This window comes from Dama dama, chromosome 6, assembly GCF_033118175.1.
Source record: "Dama dama isolate Ldn47 chromosome 6, ASM3311817v1, whole genome shotgun sequence".
Taxonomy (NCBI): Eukaryota; Metazoa; Chordata; class Mammalia; order Artiodactyla; family Cervidae; genus Dama; species Dama dama.
Window position 1 is genome coordinate 23,505,451 of NC_083686.1, and position 18,548 is coordinate 23,523,998.

The 18,548-nt window shown below is 38.9% G+C and overlaps 1 protein-coding gene across 1 annotated transcript in view; it reads right to left on the reverse strand.

The window, feature by feature from the left end:
* The window catches only part of FRAS1 (Fraser extracellular matrix complex subunit 1), a 518,223-nt gene that overhangs the window by 303,438 nt on the left and 196,237 nt on the right, over positions 1-18,548 (reverse strand). Inside the window, exon 4 of the mRNA XM_061145732.1 lies at positions 16,515-16,607. Within this exon, the coding sequence (XP_061001715.1) occupies positions 16,515-16,607 (93 nt within the window). The remainder of the gene's footprint in view (positions 1-16,514; positions 16,608-18,548) is intronic.

The window sequence follows — 18,548 nt, forward strand, 5'->3', positions numbered from 1 at the left end:
TCCATATAGAACAGCCGGAAGCCTGAGCAGGGTAGACGGAGAAAGCAGGGCCAGACCCTCCCTGCAGCGCCAGCCCCTCCCCGCGGCGCCAGCCCCTCCCCGCGGAGCGACGGAACTAGCTACCTGAATAAGAGTCCACTTCCTCCTGCCTGTGTCAGGGCGGAAATGAGGGTCTGAAGAGACCGGCAAACAGAAGCCAAATAAACAAAGGGAACCGCTTCAGAAGGGACTGGTGCAACAGATTAAAATCCCACTAGAAAACACCGACTACACCGGAAGGGGCCTGTAGATATCGAGAAGTGTAAGCTGGAATGAAGAGCTATCTGAAACTGGGCTGAACCCACACTGACCGCAACAGCTCCAGAGAAACTCCTAGATATAATTTTACTTTTTTTTTTTCTTTTTTTAATTTTTTCTTTTTTCTCTTTTATTTTCCTTTAAAATCCACTATTACTCCCCCATTACTCCTTAACTTTCATTTCCATAGATTTTTACGATTTTTTTAACTAGGGAAAAAAAAATTTTTTTTTCTTTCTTTTTCTTTTTTCCTCTTTTTTTTTCTTTCCTTTTTCTCTTCTATTTTCTATTTTTCTTTTTCTCTTATTTCTTTTAAAGTCCTCTAGTACACCTCTACTACTCCTTAATTTTCATTTTCAATACACTATAACCTTACAAAAAAAAAAGAAAAAAGAAAAGAAGCCCTATTTTTAAACCGAAGATTATTCTCTCCCAATCTTGACTCTCTGTTTTCTACCTCAGAACACCTCTATTTCCTCCTTTCCCCTTCTCTTCCCAATCCAATTCTGTGAATCTTTGTAGGTGACTGGGCTACGGAGAACACTCTGGGAACAGACAGCTGCATAGATCTGTCTCTCTCCTCTTGAGTCCCCCTTTTTTCTCCTCCTGCTCATCTCTATCTCCCTCCTCCCTCTCCTCTTCTTCATGTAACTCTGTGAACCACTCTGGGTGTCCCTAATGGGGGAGAATCTTTTCGCCATTAACCTAGAAGTTTTTTTATCAGTGCTGTATAGTTGGAGAAGTCCTGAGACTACAGGAAGAATAAAACTGAAATCCAGAGGCAGGAGACTTAAGCCCAAAACCTGAGAACACCAGAAAACTCCTGACTACATGGAACTTTAAGTAATAAGTGACTGTCCAAAAGCCTCCATACCTACACTGAAACCAACCACCACCCAAGAGCCAATAAGTTTTAGAGCAAGACATACCACGCAAGTTCTCCAGCAACGCAGGAAAATAGCCCTGAACATCAACATACAGGCTGCCCAAGGTCACACCTAACACATAGACCCATCTCAAAACTCATTACTGGGCACTCCATTGCTCTCCAAAGAGAAGAAATCAAGTTCCATGCACCAGAACACTGACGCAAGCTTCCCTAACCAGGAAACCTTGACAAGCCAATCGTCTAACCCCACCCCCTGGGTTAATCCTCCACAATAAAAAGGAACCACAGACCTCCAGAACACAGAAAGCCCACTCCAGACACAGCAATCTAAACAAGATGAAAAGGCAAAGAAATACCCAACAGGTAAAGGAACATGAAAAATGCCCACCAAGTCAAACAAAAGAGGAGGAGGTAGGGAATCTACCTGAAAAAGAATTTAGAATAATGATAATAAAAATGATCCAAAATCTTGAAAACAAAATGGAGTTACAGATAAATAGCCTGGAAACAAAGATTGAAAAGATACAAGAAATGTTTAATAAAGACCTAGAAGAAATAAAAAAGAGTCAATTACAAATGAATAATGCAATGAATGAGATCAAAAACACTTTGGAGGGAACCAAGAGTGAGGAGGCAGAAGATAGGATAAGTGAGGTAGAAGATAAAATGGTGGAAATAAATGAAGCAGAGAGGAAAAAAGAAAAGAAATGAGGACAACCTCAGGGACCTCTGGGACACTGTGAAATGCCCCAACATTCGAATCATAGGAGTTCCAGAAGAAGAAGACAAAAAGAAAGGCCATGAGAAAATACTCGAGGAGAAAATAGCTGAAAACTTCCCTAAAATGGGTAAGGAAATAGCCACTGAAGTCCAAGAAACCCAGAGACTCCCAAACAGGATAAACCCAAGGGGAAACACCCCAAGACACATATTAATCAAATTAACAAAGATCAAACACAAAGAACAAATCTTAAAAGCAGCAAGGGAAAAACAACAAATAACACACAAAGGGATTCCCATAAAGATAACAGCTGACCTATCAATAGAAACCCTCCAGGCCAGAAGGGAATGGCAGGACGTACTGAAAGTAATGAAAGAGAATAACCTACAACCTAGATTACTGTATCCAGCAAGGATCTCATTCAGATATGAAGGAGAATTCAAAAGCTTTACAGATAAGCAAAAGCTGAGAGAATTCAGCACCACCAAACCAGCTCTTCAACAAATGCTAAAGGATCTTCTCTAGACAGGAAATGCAGAAAGGTTGTATAAACGTGAACCCAAAACAACAAAGTAAATGGCAACGGGACCACACCTATCAATAATTACCCTAAATGTAAATGGGTTGAATGCCCCAACCAAAAGACAAAGATTGGCTGAATGGATACAAAAACAAGACCCCTATATATACTGTCTACAAGAGACCCACCTCAAAACAAGAGACACATACAGACTAAAAGTGAAGGGCTGGAAAAAAGTATTTCATGCAAACAAAGACCAAAAGAAAGCAGGAGTTGCGATACTCATATCAGATAAAATAGACTTTCAAATAAAGGATGTGAAAAGAGACAAAGAAGGACACTACATAATGATCAAAGGATCAATCCAAGAAGAAGATATAACAATTATAAATATATATGCACCCAACATAGGAGCACTGCAATATGTACGGCAAACACTAACAAGTATGAAAGAGGATATTAATAGTAACACAATAATAGTGGGAGACTTTAATACCCCACTCACAACTATGGATAGATCAACGAAACAGAAAATTAACAAGGAAACACAAACCTTAAATGACACAATGGACCAGCTAGACCTAATTGATATCTATAGGACATTTCACCCCAAAACAATCAACTTCACCTTTTTCTCAAGTGCACATGGAACCTTCTCCAGAATAGATCACATTCTGGGCCATAAATCTGGTCTTGAAAAATTCAAAAAAATTGAAATCATTCCAGTCATCTTTTCTGACCACAGTGCAGTAAGATTAGATCTCAATTACAGGAAAAAAATTGTTAAAAATTCAAACACATGGAGGCTAAATAACACGCTTCTGAATAACCAACAAATCATAGAAGAAATCAAAAAAGAAATCAAAATATGTATAGAAATGAATGAAAATGAAAACACAACAACCCAAAACCTATGGGACACTGTAAAAGCAGTGCTAAGGGGAAGGTTCATAGCATTACAGGCTTACATCAAGAAACAAGAGAAAAACCAAATAAATAACCTAACTCTACACCTAACGCAATTAGAGAAGGAAGAAATGAAGAACCCCAGGGTTAGCAGAAGGAAAGAAATCTTAAAAATCAGGGCAGAAATAAATGCAAAAGAAACTAAAGAGACCATAGCAAAAATCAACAAAGCTAAAAGCTGGTTTTTTGAAAAAATAAACAAAATTGACAAACCATTAGCAAGACTCATTAAGAAACAAAGAGAGAAGAACCAAATTAACAAAATTAGAAATGAAAATGGTGAGATCACAACAGAGAACACTGAAATTCAAAGGATCATAAGAGACTACTACCAGCAGCTCTATGCCAATAAAATGGACAACTTGGATGAAATGGACAAATTCTTAGAAAAGTATAACTTACCAAAACTGAACCAGGAAGAAATAGAAGATCTTAACAGACCCATCACAGGCAAGGAAATCGAAACTGTCATCAAAAATCTTCCAGCAAACAAAAGCCCAGGACCAGATGGCTTCACAGCTGAATTCTACCAAAAATTTAGAGAAGAGCTAACACCTATCTTACTCAAACTCTTCCAGAAAATTGCAGATGAAGGTAAGCTTCCAAACTCATTCTATGAGGCCACCATCACCCTAATTCCAAAACCAGAAAAGATGCCACAAAAAAAGAAAACTACAGGCCAATATCACTGATGAACATAGATGCAAAAATCCTTAACAAAATTCTAGCAAACAGAATCCAACAACATATTAAAAAAAATCATACACCATGACCAAGTGGGCTTTATCCCAGGAAGGCAAGGATTCTTTAATATCTGCAAATCAATCAATGTAATACACCACATTAACAAATTGAAAGATAAAAACCATATGGTTCTCTCAATAGATGCAGAGAAAGCCTTTGACAAAATTCAACACTCATTTATGATTAAAACTCTCCAAAAAGCAGGAATAGAAGGAACATACCTCAACATAATAAAAGCTATATATGACAAACCCACAGCAAGCATCACCCTCAATGGTGAAAAATTGAAAGCATTTCCCCTGAAATCAGGAACAAGACAAGGGTGCCCACTCTCACCACTACTATTCAACATAGTGTTGGAAGTTTTGGCCACAGCAATCAGAGCAGAAAAAGAAGTAAAAGGAATCCAGATAGGAAAAGAAGAAGTGAAACTCTCACTGTTTGCAGATGACATGATCCTCTACATAGAAAACCCTAAAGACTCGACCAGAAAATTACTAGAGCTAATCAATGAATATAGTAAAGTTGCAGGATATAAAATTAACACACAGAAATCCCTTGCATTCCTATATACTAACAATGAAAAAACAGAAAGAGAAATTAAGGAAACAATACCATTCACCATTGCAACAAAAAGAATAAAATACTTAGGAGTATATCTACCTAAAGAAACAAAAGACCTATACATAGAAAACCATAAAACACTGATGAAAGAAATCAAAGAGGACACAAACAGATGGAGAAACTTACCGTGTTCATGGATTGGAAGAATCAATATTGTCAAAATGGCTATTCTACCCCAAAGCAATCTATAGATTCAATGCAATCCCTATCAAGCTACCAACGGTATTTTTCACAGAACTAGACCAAAGAATTTCACAATTTGTATGGAAATACAAAAAACCTCGAATAGCCAAAGTAATCTTGAGAAAGAAGAATGGAACTGGAGGAATCAACCTGCCTGACTTCAGACTCTACTACAAAGCCACAGTCATCAAGACAGTATGGTACTGGCACAAAGACAGAAATATAGATCAATGGAACAGAATAGAAAGCCCAGAGATAAATCCACGAACCTATGGACACCTTATCTTTGACAAAGGAGGCAAGGATATACAATGGAAAAAAGACAACCTCTTTAACAAGTGGTGCTGGGAAAACTGGTCAACCACTTGTAAAAGAATGAAACTAGAACACTTTCTAACACCATACACAAAAATAAACTCAAAATGGATTAAAGATCTAAATGTAAGACCAGAAACTATAAAACTCCTAGAGGAGAACATAGGCAAAACACTCTCCGACATAAATCACAGCAAGATCCTCTATGACCCACCTCCCAGAATATTGGAAATAAAAGCAAAACTAAACAAATGGGACCTAATGAAACTTAAAAGCTTTTGCACTACAAAGGAAACTATAAGTAAGGTGAAAAGACAGCCCTCAGATTGGGAGAAAATAATAGCAAATGAAGAAACAGACAAAGGATTAATCTCAAAAATAAACAAGCAACTCCTACAGCTCAATTCCAGAAAAATAAATGACCCAATCAAAAAATGGGCCAAAGAACTAAACAGACATTTCTCCAAAGAAGACATACAGATGGCTAACAAACACATGAAAAGATGCTCAACATCACTCATTATTAGAGAAATGCAAATCAAAACCACAATGAGGTACCATTACACGCCAGTCAGGATGGCTGCTATCCAAAAGTCTACAAGCAATAAATGCTGGAGAGGGTGTGGAGAAAAGGGAAGCCTCTTACACTGTTGGTGGGAATGCAAACTAGTACAGCCGATATGGAAAACAGTGTGGGGATTTCTTAAAAAACTGGAAATAGAACTGCCATATGACCCAGCAATCCCACTTCTGGGCATACACACTGAGGAAACCAGATCTGAAAGAGATACGTGCACCCCAATGTTCATCGCAGCACTGTTTATAATAGCCAGGACATGGAAGCAACCTAGATGCCCATCAGCAGATGAATGGATAAGGAAGCTGTGGTACATATACACCATGGAATATTACTCAGCCATTAAAAAGAATTCATTTGAACCAGTCCTAATGAGATGGATGAAACTGGAGCCCATTATACAGAGTGAAGTAAGCCAGAAAGATAAAGAACATTACAGCATACTAACACATATATATGGAATTTAGAAAGATGGTAACGATAACCCTATATGCAAAACAGAAAAAGAGACACAGAAATACAAAACAGACTTTTGAACTCTGTGGGAGAATGTAAGGGTGGGATATTTCAAAAGAACAGCATGTATACTATCTATGGTGAAACAGATCACCAGCCCAGGTGGGATGCATGAGAAAAGTGCTCAGGCCTGGTGCACTGGGAAGACCCAGAGGAATCGGGTGGAGAGGGAAGTGGGAGGGGGGATCGGGATGGGGAATACGTGTAAATCTATGGCTGATTCATATCAATGTATGACAAAACCCACTGAAATGTTGTGAAGTAATTAGCCTCCAACTAATAAAAAATAAAATAAAATAAAATAATAATAAATGTAGTATATGATGAAATCTGATTCTGCACAAATCATATATAGTCTTCTATTAAAAACATCATACATTCTAGGTGCTCAGTCACCTAACTATAATCTGGGGATTTCAACTGTGTCACCGAGAAGCATGGAAAATAAACATCCTCTTACTACTCCTCAAGCCAGCATCCAGAATAATTATTCACCCTCTCTCAAACACAAAAGAACTCTCTGTCTTACCTAAACAAGTCCTGATGCCCTTATTGTGCAAATTGCTGCTAGGCTGCAAGCATGCCAAGTCTGACATTTGGGAATTACTAATAACCTGTGCTATTATTGTAACAATAATCGTAATAGGTTGTCACAGCCATCTAAATTTGGGGGAACCAAGTCCTTGCCTTACCATCATGAAGATTACTTTCCCAGGACCTATTGGGAGTACAAGAGGACAGAAACATAAGGAATGTACTGAGTTGGATGAACAAAAGGTTTCCGTGGAAGCATATATGTTCTCGGATCACAGCTCAGTTCTCCCTGCCTGGGGGACTATGAGTGTGTCACCTAATCTTTCTAAATTGCAGTTTCCTGGTAGAGAAACCTGAAATGGTATTAAGATATCCTGCTCACTTGGCTATTGTAAAGGTTACATGAGGTAGTTGTTAAGGAGGCAGCAAGGGAAATGGCACATAGGAGATGTTTAACCCTTTCCCCATGAGTCCATGGCCTTCCTACTCCTTTTCACACCTGTGTGCTGCCTGTGATCATGGCAACAGACCTGGATGCCAAGGCCAACTCCTCTCCCATCAATTTTTACTTCTTCTATAATTAAATATAAAACTTCAAATTTAGTACAGCATATAAATAAATGGGCAAGTCCACGACTGGCTAATAAACTGTTGGCTAATAAAACATAGCAGGCAATTGACCTTTATGCTTTAAAAGGTCCAAGCATAAAAGCAAAAGAAGAAATGGTAGGAAAAAAACTGATACATTCTGATGAGTTAAACTTTTAAAAGTCAAATATATTGAATACATTGTAGAAAAATTTAAAAGGCAAATGACAAACATTTTTAAAAACTGCAGATTATATTAATTAGAATTATACTCTACTATATAAAACCATGTACAAGCAATAAGAAGAGACTGGAGGTGAGATCAAAATGATAGAGTAGGCCGATTCTGAGCTCACCTGCTCCCATGGACACATCAAAATTGCAACTACATATAGAACAACTCTCTTTAAGAACAACCTGCAGGCTAGCAGAACAGCTCTTCTACAATTAAGGATATAAATGAAAAACCTCATCGAGATGGGTAGGCGGGGACACATACCCCTGGAAGGGAACCCCAATTCAGAATGGAATATCACAAACTTGGAGGACCCCCCTAAGGAGTGAGTTCAAGCTCCACACTGGGCACCACAGCCCTAGGACCTGCTCTGGGAAGACCCACAGCTGGATTTGAAAACCCATGAGATGGACATCTGGGGAAGCCAGAGAACTATAGGAAACCAAGACTCCCCCTTAAAGCGCTTGTGCACAAACTTACTTTCTTGAGTCCAAGCACAGAGGCAGCAGTTTGAAAAGTTGCCATTCTAGTCAGCCTGCTAAGGCAGCCCCAGCCCACCCTCGAGCCTGGGCCGACTCCAACTCTAACCATCCCACCAACATGGCAACCCCAACCCAGCCCAGGAGAGCCATGGTTGGTGTCCACTTCATCTCCAGGTATCTTGCCAGGGATGCCTCAGCCCAGCCTAACATGCCCTAAAACCCATCCACCCTTTCTGCTCCACCCCCAACTGGCCTGCTAAGGCCACCCAGCACATGAAACCTACATTGGAAACACTTCTACACAAGACCACAGCTCCAAGAGCAGGAGAGATAAGTTTCACCTAATTCACAGGAACAGACACAGAAAATCAAATGAAATGAGCACATAGAGGAATTTGTTCCAAAGGAAAGAATGAGATAAAATCCCAGGGAAAAAAACTCTAATAAAATAAAGGTAAGTAAATTACCTAATAAAGAGTTCAAAAATTTGAATTCTCTATTATAAGCATCATAAAGATGCTTATAGAAATTAGGAGAAGAATGGCAGAAAACAGTGAAAACTTCAACAAAGAGTTAGAAAATATAAAAAAGAAAACAATCAGAACTGAAGAATACCATAGCTAAAATGAAAAATACACTAGAGGGTATCAAAAGCATTAGATGATATGAAAGAATACATAAGCAACATGAAAGACAGACTAATAGAAATCACCCAATCACTACAGAAAAAAAAAAAAGAATTTTTTAAGATGAGGATAATTTAAGACAGTATCAAGCATACCAACATTTGTATTATCAGGGTCTCAGAAGGAGGAGAGAGAAATAAAGGGGCAGATAACTTACCTGAAGAAACAATGGCTGTAAATTTCCTTAACATGGGGAAGGAAATTGTCTCAGACAAGATGAATCCAAAGAGATCCACACCAACACATATCATAATTAATATGGCAAAAGATAGAGAATTTTAAAGGCAGCAAGAGGCATACAATGCATAGTATTCAAGAGAAATCCCATAAAGCTATCAATTTATTTTTCAACAGAAACTTGGCAGGACATAAAAGAGTGGTGTGATGTATTTAAAGTACTGAAAGGAAAAACCTTATAACCAAAAACACTTGATACCAAGGCTATCATTCGGGATTGAAGGCAAGATAAAGAGTATCTGAGACAAGCAAAAATTATGGGTCCATCACCTCTAAACTGGCCCTACAAAAAGTGCTAAAGGATCTTCTTTAGAAGTAAAGAAACAAGAAACAAGAAAATATATGAATAACTAGAAACAAGAAAATATATGAACAAAAGTCTCATTGGTAAAGGCATATACACAGTAAAGCCAAAAGATCAACTATTCGAATAGCAAGTAAAGTTAAAAATACAAAAATTGGAAAATCAACCAAAACTACAATTTGTAGTTAAAGAATAGACAGAGTAAAAAAAATGTAAAATATGACATTAAAAACATAAAACGTGTTGCAGGGGAAGTAAAAATCTAGTGTTTTTAGAATGTGTTCAAACTTAAGTGACTATCTGCTTAAAACCAACATATTTGTAAACCATACAGCTGATATGGGATTATTATCCAAAACATGAACACATACAAATCAATATTTAAAAATCCTATTAAAAATGGGCACAGGACCTGAATATTCATTTTTCTAAAGAATGACGCAAAGATAGCCAACAGGATGGTGAAAAGATGCATGATACCGCTAGTTATGAGCGAAATGCAAGTCAAAACCACAATGTGATATTACCTCACACCTGATAGAATGACTATTATCAAAAGACACGAAGTAACAAGTGTTGGCAAGGATATAAAGAAGGGAACCTACATGTAATGTTGGTAGGAATGTAGTTGATATAGTTATTATGGAAAACAGTATGGAGATTTAACTTTTGAGGGAAAATTATAAATAAAACTACCATATGATTCAATAATTCCACTTTTGGTATTTATCTGAAGAAAACAAAAACACTGATACAAAAAGATATATGCACTCCAATGTTCATATCATTGGAACATTATTAATGACAAGATATGGAAGCAACCTAAGTGTCCATCAAGAGATGAATGGATAAAGAAGATGTCACACACACACACACACACACACACACACACATGAATATTACTCAGCCATAAAAAATGAAATTTTGCCACTTGCAAAAACATGGATAGCCCTAGAGGCTAATTATGCTGAGTGAAATAAGTTTGATAGAGAAAGACAAATACTGTATGATTTCACTTATATTAATATATGGAATCTGAAAAGTAAAACAAAAGAATAAACAAAACCAAACAGAAACAGACTCAGAGATATAGAGACCAAGCAGGTGGTCATCAGAGCAGAGGGAGTATGGGAAAATGGGTGAAAGAGGCAAAGGGGATTAAGAAGTACAAACTTCCAGTTATATTAATAAAATAAATAACTCATAGGGACATAACATACAGCATAGGAATATAGTCAATAATACTGAAATAACTTTGTATGGTGACAAATGGTAACTAGGCTCACAGTGGTGATCGTTTCGTGATATATAAAAATATTGAATCACTTTGTTGTGCATGTGAAACTATTACTATATTGTAAGTGCACTGTACTATATTTCTTAAAAAGAAATAAAATCCCTGTGGAAAAAAATAGCAACAACCTTATAGAATATTCAACTTAAATATAGAACTTTATTAACTACAAAGAAATATTAGTAAAATAAAATTCAATGATATATTTTAATATCAGATATGAGAAGCGTTGAAAATTCACAGTAGCTATTGTTAGTAAAGCTCCAGTGGAGAGGGACTCTCCTACACAGAGACTTGTCTCATGATAGCACCTGGAACAACTTTGCCAGGCGGCACCTACCCTAGGTAATCAGACTTGAAAAGAAGATGTACTATTGGTAATATTCCCACTGCATTTATCTTTAGACAGAGACAACTTAAAATTGAATTTTAATGACCATAGATGTCACAGCTTCAATACTCAAACTCTTTATTTGCTTTGACCTACTAATTTCACTTTTAAGAAGTTATGTGAAGAAAATGATCAATGACACACAAAAAAGTTTGAATACAAAGAATTCCATCTCATTGTTCATTACAGTGAAATTGAAAATATTTTAGTGAATATTGGAAGTTACCCAAATGCCTAATAATAGGAAATCACATTCTCCAAGAGTATGCTGGGGAATTATTTACTACATGTTATATAAAAAGCAAGCCATAAACTGTACACAGAGTATAATTACAATTATGTGAAATCATGTATATCTCTATCTATCTACCCATCCATATTCACTACCATCCCTCCTTCCTCCCCTGCCCCATAAAAAACAACTGAGGAAACAATAGTGGTTTTCATAGTTAGAGATAAGTAGTGGATTTTTTTTTCTGTTTGCATATTTTTTCCACATTTTCACCAATAAACTAATACTTTTATCATCAGAGAGCAAAAATACTATTTATGATATCTAATGAATCATTTATATATCTTAAATAAGTAAAATTTGAAAGCATCTTATAAAGTAATTAGAAGTATACATCTTTATCCTACTAAAAGTTAAGAGATTGCTTCTAAACATCCAGACATTAAAACAAGAGCTCATTTTTGTTACTACTGAGAAACACTAGCTGTCATTTCTCAAACATTTGCAATCATACCACCTCCCAGACTGAGACCACAAAAATTAATTATAATAACAACCTGTCAATCACCAAAGTGTTTTCAACTGTAAGAGGAGAGGGCTGTATTAGCTCATCTCTTTGGTACCTTCAAACTCTCTAATGATGTGAATCTATTATCTATCTCAAGAGATGTAAAATTAAGCAACGGATTCTCCCTTCACAATAAGCTTGGGAATTATGGGAATAACAAAGAACACTCATCAGGGTGACTCCACTCTTGATGTCAAAGCCACAGAAGCCCAAACAGTGATCCAAACCGAACAGAATGATGGAGAATTACTCTCACCTCTCTGAGAAAAGTCACCTCCACTTTCATCTCCTATTCCTATTCCTAAATCAGTGACACCTCTCTCACCAGAGGGAGACCAGAGATCAAGGAGTTTGATACATGCTGATAGATAGCCAGATCATAGGTAGGTAGAGAGGTAGGCAGATAGATGATAGATGGATAGATAGATGACAGATAGGGGACATATATTAATAGATGATAGATAAACATATTTTTTTAATCTCACTGTGTTCTCTATAGCCACAAAAGTTTTAATTTTCATGAGCACAGTAACAGCAAAGAAAGCTCTGTAAAATCAAAAAATAATGCATATACAAAGCAATGCTCCCATAAGACCTGTGTTGTAGCTGTACCATCCCAACATCATTAATACCGTTCAGAAACATGAGACTTTGACACTGGCCAAAAGCACATTCTGCAGACAACATCTGAGATACATTCTTCTGCATAGCCAAATAACAAGTCGGGTTGGCTGTTGACTTAAGTCTAAAGGAAAGATACGGTCATAAAGTATTTGCCTGGCTTAAAGACAGAACAAAAAAATAATTTTTCTTTACATAATTTGTTCCTGTTATGATGTTATAGATCCAGAATACTAAATATCTGGGGATGTTTGGTGCATATTGTAATTACATCCTCTACTTTGACAAAAACAAGGCTGCAGAATTCAATATTCATCTCTCCCCTCACACACATAAATTAGTTCTCCTTTTAGCCTCACAGCCAGGCAAAGCAAGCAGACTTCTTCCACACTCTGGTACTCAATCAGATGCGGGCACTGGAGCATTACCACCTGCCACTTTTGTTTTTCAGCCAGTCTCCAAGCACCATCTTCTCGGACAGGACATTATCTGGTGCTGAGATCAAATTAGTAAAGAGGAAAAGAAAGAGGTTAAGGTCCTTTCTCCTCCCTTTCACAAGCTAATTTGTGGGGGGAAGATCAAAGAAAAAGCATTCCAACACTCTTTAGGAAAACATATTTCAGGCTTGTCTCCCAAACTGGTTGGCAAGGCTGGGAAGAGATCCAAAAGCTAATTTGAAAGGATAGCTTTGGGAGGTCATGGATGAAATAGTCTCCCCAAATGCTGACTGTAATAAGCCCATGCAAAACTCTTAAATAACCTGGAGTCGGCCAAAAGGCTCAAGTGTTTTTCTCACTCCAAGGAAGATGTGGGGGCTTGTCTGGACTTGCTGGAACACCAGCCCACGATGCCAGAAAAAGAGGTTCCCTCATGAGGCGAAGTTGTTTCATTAAAGGTGGCCTTGTCGTGCCACTCTGAGCTCAACCCAGTCTTGATTCTCCTTCCCTTCAACTCTATTCTCTGGGGACGGCATTGCTGTAACAGATTCTCTTCCTGCTACACTTACTCTACCCTAAAGCCACTTCTAAATCTCTCGTTCAGGGGAAAGCTTCCACTTCACCACTGCAAAGCTCTCAAAACACCAGGCTATTTTATATCTACGGGGAGAGAGACTACATAACCCGCCCTATGGGATGCAAGCCAGAGGCTAAAGAGAGGATTACCGACGTTCAACAGGAGAGGCAGTGCTCTGGAAACTGCTTTCTAAAGCAAGCCAAGGGAGCAAAACAGAAAAGGCTCCAAGATTCAGGAACAATCCTAGTGATGCAAGTGACAAGGGGAGATTCAGACCCAACCCAGACAAGCGTTTAACCCACTCAAGGAAATGAATACCATTAAGAAGGATTTGGCAAGCATCTAAAAAGGTGAAGAAAGAGAGGAAAGAAGAACAGAAAGACAAGAAACATAATCATTTTAAATTGATTAAGACTGAAAGTAGAGGATTTTATCTCAACTTTAAAAAAGCCGTTCTATTTCTATTTGGAGAAGTAGACCACTAGGGATTTGTTTTTCTCCTTCAAACTATAGTTTTTTTCTGTTACATCAAGTTGCAGAAATATAATTATAACACTTTCCGGGGGAGTAGATTCTGAAAGTTGCATATCGGAAAACAAGTATGCACGCTGTCTTACCCAGTTTAGAGTTTTCCGTGTGCTCTGTTAGAAGAGAGAGGTGAATTTGCAAGGGAGGCAGGGAGAAGATGGACTTTCAAAACTCGTCCTGAAAAAGTAGAAGGTCAAGCAGATTTCTAACTAACCCATCTGCAGATCTGTGGTCCTTGAACCACTCGCCAAACAGGTCAGGTGGTCAAAGATCAACATGCCCTTGGGACAAGGATACGCATAAGCTGGAGAAAGGATTTACTCATTGCTTGAGTCCTGATGTTTATTGAGCACCTACTCTGGGAACAGTTCAGCGCCAAGAGTCAGGTTAAGTAGGGGATAAGGAAGATCACTGTGAAGGTAGACAAAATATTGTCAATGTTCTCAGAAATCTTAAATCAAGAAAAGATCTCACAAGTGCAAGAACATAAGACGAGCAAGCAATGACAAGATTAGAGAGGCTATGCAAAGAGACATTGAGCTCCGCTTTCCCAAGTCCCTGCTACCCCCTCTTACTTGAGATGTTTGTTGTTCCTCCAGATCCTGGCCTTATTTGATATCCTAGGGCTCCCTCACTTGAAAAGTTCAGCTTGGGATTGTTGACCTTGATCCATGCACCTGTTCTAATCATTATAAGCTTTCATTAATGCCATCACCAGCCTGCCCTGCAGCACCTTCCCTTTCACAGGAGGTCCTCTAGCGTGGTTTCCCCCACCCTACATAACACAGATTGAATCAGGCATCATGTGTGCAAGCTCAGTCACTTCAGTCACGTCTGACTCTTTGTGACCCTATGGACTGTAGCCCACCAGGCTCCTCTGTCCTTGGAATTCTCCAGGCAAGAACACCGGAGTGGGTTTCCATGCCCTCCTCAAGGGATCTTTGCCACCCATGGATTGAACCCACATCTCCTGCACAACAAGCAGATTCTTTACCACTGAGCCACCAGGGAAGCCCTAAATCAAGCAGCACAGGGTGACATGTGGTATGAAGACAGAGATCCTACCATTCGGATCACACACCATCCTATCATTCGGCAATCCACTGTGCTGACGTGGAAGAGTGGCTTCCTCAAGTGATGTGGAGCCAGTGGCTAAGTGAGGTGATCCTGTCCCAGGGGAACGTGCACTATCCCCAGTGAGTTTTAGGTATGCACCCTGAATAGCAGCCAGGACTGGGTATATCAATTCTGGCTAACCTATGCTCTCTGCTGAAAGGGTAGAGACAGTTTTATATGAGGTGGAAGATGAAGATTAAAGCAAAGAGTGTCTTTCTATCACACTCAGCTTCACCTGCTCCCTCAGGGGAGTATGCAAGCACGAATGGAGATGAACTGTAGCCATCCATTTTCAAAATTTCTATTATAGTCCTTGCAATGTTCCTTTAAAATCAGTATTTAATATCTCTAAGCTAATCCTGCAGGATCTGGAATGAGAAAGTGTAATAAAAGAACTTGAGGGTTGATTTCTAGTACTGTGGTGCTATGGGTTTCCCAGGTAGCCCCAGTGGTAAAGAACCCTCCTGTCAATGCAGGAGACTTAAGAAACTCGGGTTTGATCCCTGAGTCAGGAAGACCCCCTGGAGGAGGGCATTCTCCCCTGGAGAATCTTAGGGACAGAGGAGCCTGGCAGGCTACAGTCCATACCATTGCACAGAGTCAGACATGATTGAATCAACTTAGCATGCATGCACTGTGGTTCTAAATGAGGGGAGTGGGCGTTTTCATTTTGCCCCTCTCCCCAGGGGAAAGACAGCCACACCTACAGACAGTTCTGGTTGTCAGGACTGCAGAGGATACTAACAGGTGATGGGTACAAAGAGGCTGGAGATGCTGCTAACCATCCTATACTGCAGAGGATGGTCCTCACCACAAAGCCTAACATATGCATAGTGCTGAAGTTTACAAACTCCATGCTGAATGAGGAGTCAGAAGCCCAGGGCTCTAGGCCAAGTTACACCACCTATTGGTGATATGTGGGGCCAGTATCTTACATTCTCTGCAATTCAACTCTTCCATCTTTAACACAGGAGTCATCTACTCAGGGTGGTTCATAAAATCAAGTGAAAAAATGTATACGTTACACAAAGGCAAGGTGGCCTTTTATTATTCAGCATCACAACTTCTTCATCATCAACATTCTCAGACTACCCTTTAGACAGACACAAATTCAATCAGCAAATATTTACCTGGGCCTCTGAAATAAATAGGCCAGTTTTAATCTTATCCAAGAAACCTAAGTGCCCACGGAAAGTCAAATAAGCCTGAGGTCCTCCCTAGCCCAAACAAAGGAGAAAAAAATCCTCTCTTGTCAACACAAGTTTAGCATTCAGCTTTCCTTTGTCAATGATCTACAGACAGGGAATCAACCACGGGTCAGAAAATACTTACCGCGTGAATGTTCTTTTCATGATGGCAAGATCCAGGCATCCTTGGCACACATTCAGGGCAGCATTGGTTGGCGGGTATTTGAAGCACTTCTCCCTGAACATTTAAAAGCAGCTCAGTGTAAAATAGCAGCAGTGAACACAGTCACATCGGATTCACTAAATCTCGTGAGTTGCCACAGGTGACAATAAACAGGATAAACAGAATACACTAACAAAAAGGACTCTGTCATGATGAGCTTCTCTCAAAGCTAAAATGACCCCATTGTGAAAGTGAGTTCCTTGAAAATGGTCTACATATTTTCAGATGTAATGAAGTGAAGGATTTTATTCACTAGAAATATAGAAATGCTCCATGTGAGTGTCAGACCACAAAAGCAGCTGGGGGTGATAGAAGAGCTGTATTTCCCTGTAATGGAGAAGACTTGGGTGGGGTTAGCCACAGAGTTGGCCCGTCCTCTAACATGTTACTGAGGCCTTATGGAGCCGGCAACAGGCAGGTTGTGGGGAGGAGGGGAGGAGAGGGTGCGGGGGAGCTGAAGTTCTAATGTTGACTTTTACCTGGGACAGAGTAGCAAAGCGCGAGGGGCAGGTGACCGAGGACAGAGCTGGGAGAGGAAACAGCCTCTCTGTGGAGGTATCACATGTACTGCGGGTATCCGGGGAGAATTCCTGGGCTCCAGTAAAGATCTACATTGTTTATCAAGGCCTTTGCTGTTGCAATTGTGTTTCTTATCAATACGTGATACTTTCAAGAGAATAGACATCCATGTGATACTCCAAGATTTACTGGGAAGTTGTCACTGGTAAGGTGTTAACTAACCATCTATTTGGCACTGTGAAGGATCTGTTTATCCAAGATGATTAAAGCTGTGGCACATATGTGGATCTTTGGGGCTTAATGATCCTTCTAGGCCCTCTGGGGACTTTCCTGGAGGCCCAGTGGTTAAGAGTTTGTGCTTCCAATGCAGAGGTCACGGGTTCAATTCGTGGTCAGGGAACTAAGACCCCACAGGCCACATGGCATGACCCCCCCAAAAAATAATATCCTTCTAGACTCCCGGATTTATCCTGCTCTTCCACTTAGCATTTCCTCAAGTCTAGAAATGTGGCAGAACAGGTAATTAGTGATTTTGATCAAAAATGGTGGTAAGAGATCCTGAATTAACCAGGAAGTCATGACCTGTCCACAGAATAAAAGTCTACAAAGAATTCAGCTGATAGATTCAAAACATTACATGTGGTTTTTTTTAATATATTTTTTTCATTTATTTTTATTAGTTGGAGGCTAATTACTTCACAATATTGTAGTGGGTTTTGTCATACATTGACATGAATCAGCCATGGATTTACATGTATTCCCCATCCCGATCCCCCCTCCCACCTCCCTCTCCACTCGATTCCTCTGGGTCTTCCCAGTGTACCAGGCATGTTTTAATGTTTCTTTGCTACTTGGGGCTATGGCCATTAAAAAGAATTGTACCTACAAGAGAATGTTAATTGTACATACAACAATTACAAATATAACTACATCTAGAATATGTATATTCTCCACCCAATAATGTGGGTGGAGAATAAAACTATGATTTCACAACTGTTAATCCACTAAGCAGATAAATCCATGAGTAAGAGTGATCAACAATTTCTTGTTTGCTTAATAAAGGATAAAACATATGGCGTGTAATTTTATAAAATTGTATATAGAGTGCAACATTAATGACTACTCACAAAAGTGCCCTCTGAACTCTAAGTAGAACCTATACTTAGCTAATGTCCACTGGAACAGCAAATACAGAAAATACATTAAGCTAAATCCCACTGAGCATACAGATAAGAAATGAGATAATCCAAGTGCTGTTTGTACTCTAATATGGAAGCAGAGAGTGAAGGAGAAAGGCAGGCAAGATGGAAGACTTCAAGGGATATTTTATGCCCCAAATTAGTTGTCTTTATATATATATTTATATATATTTATATATATATGTGTGTGTATATATATTTATATATATAAATCTGATTTATATATCAGATTTGATTT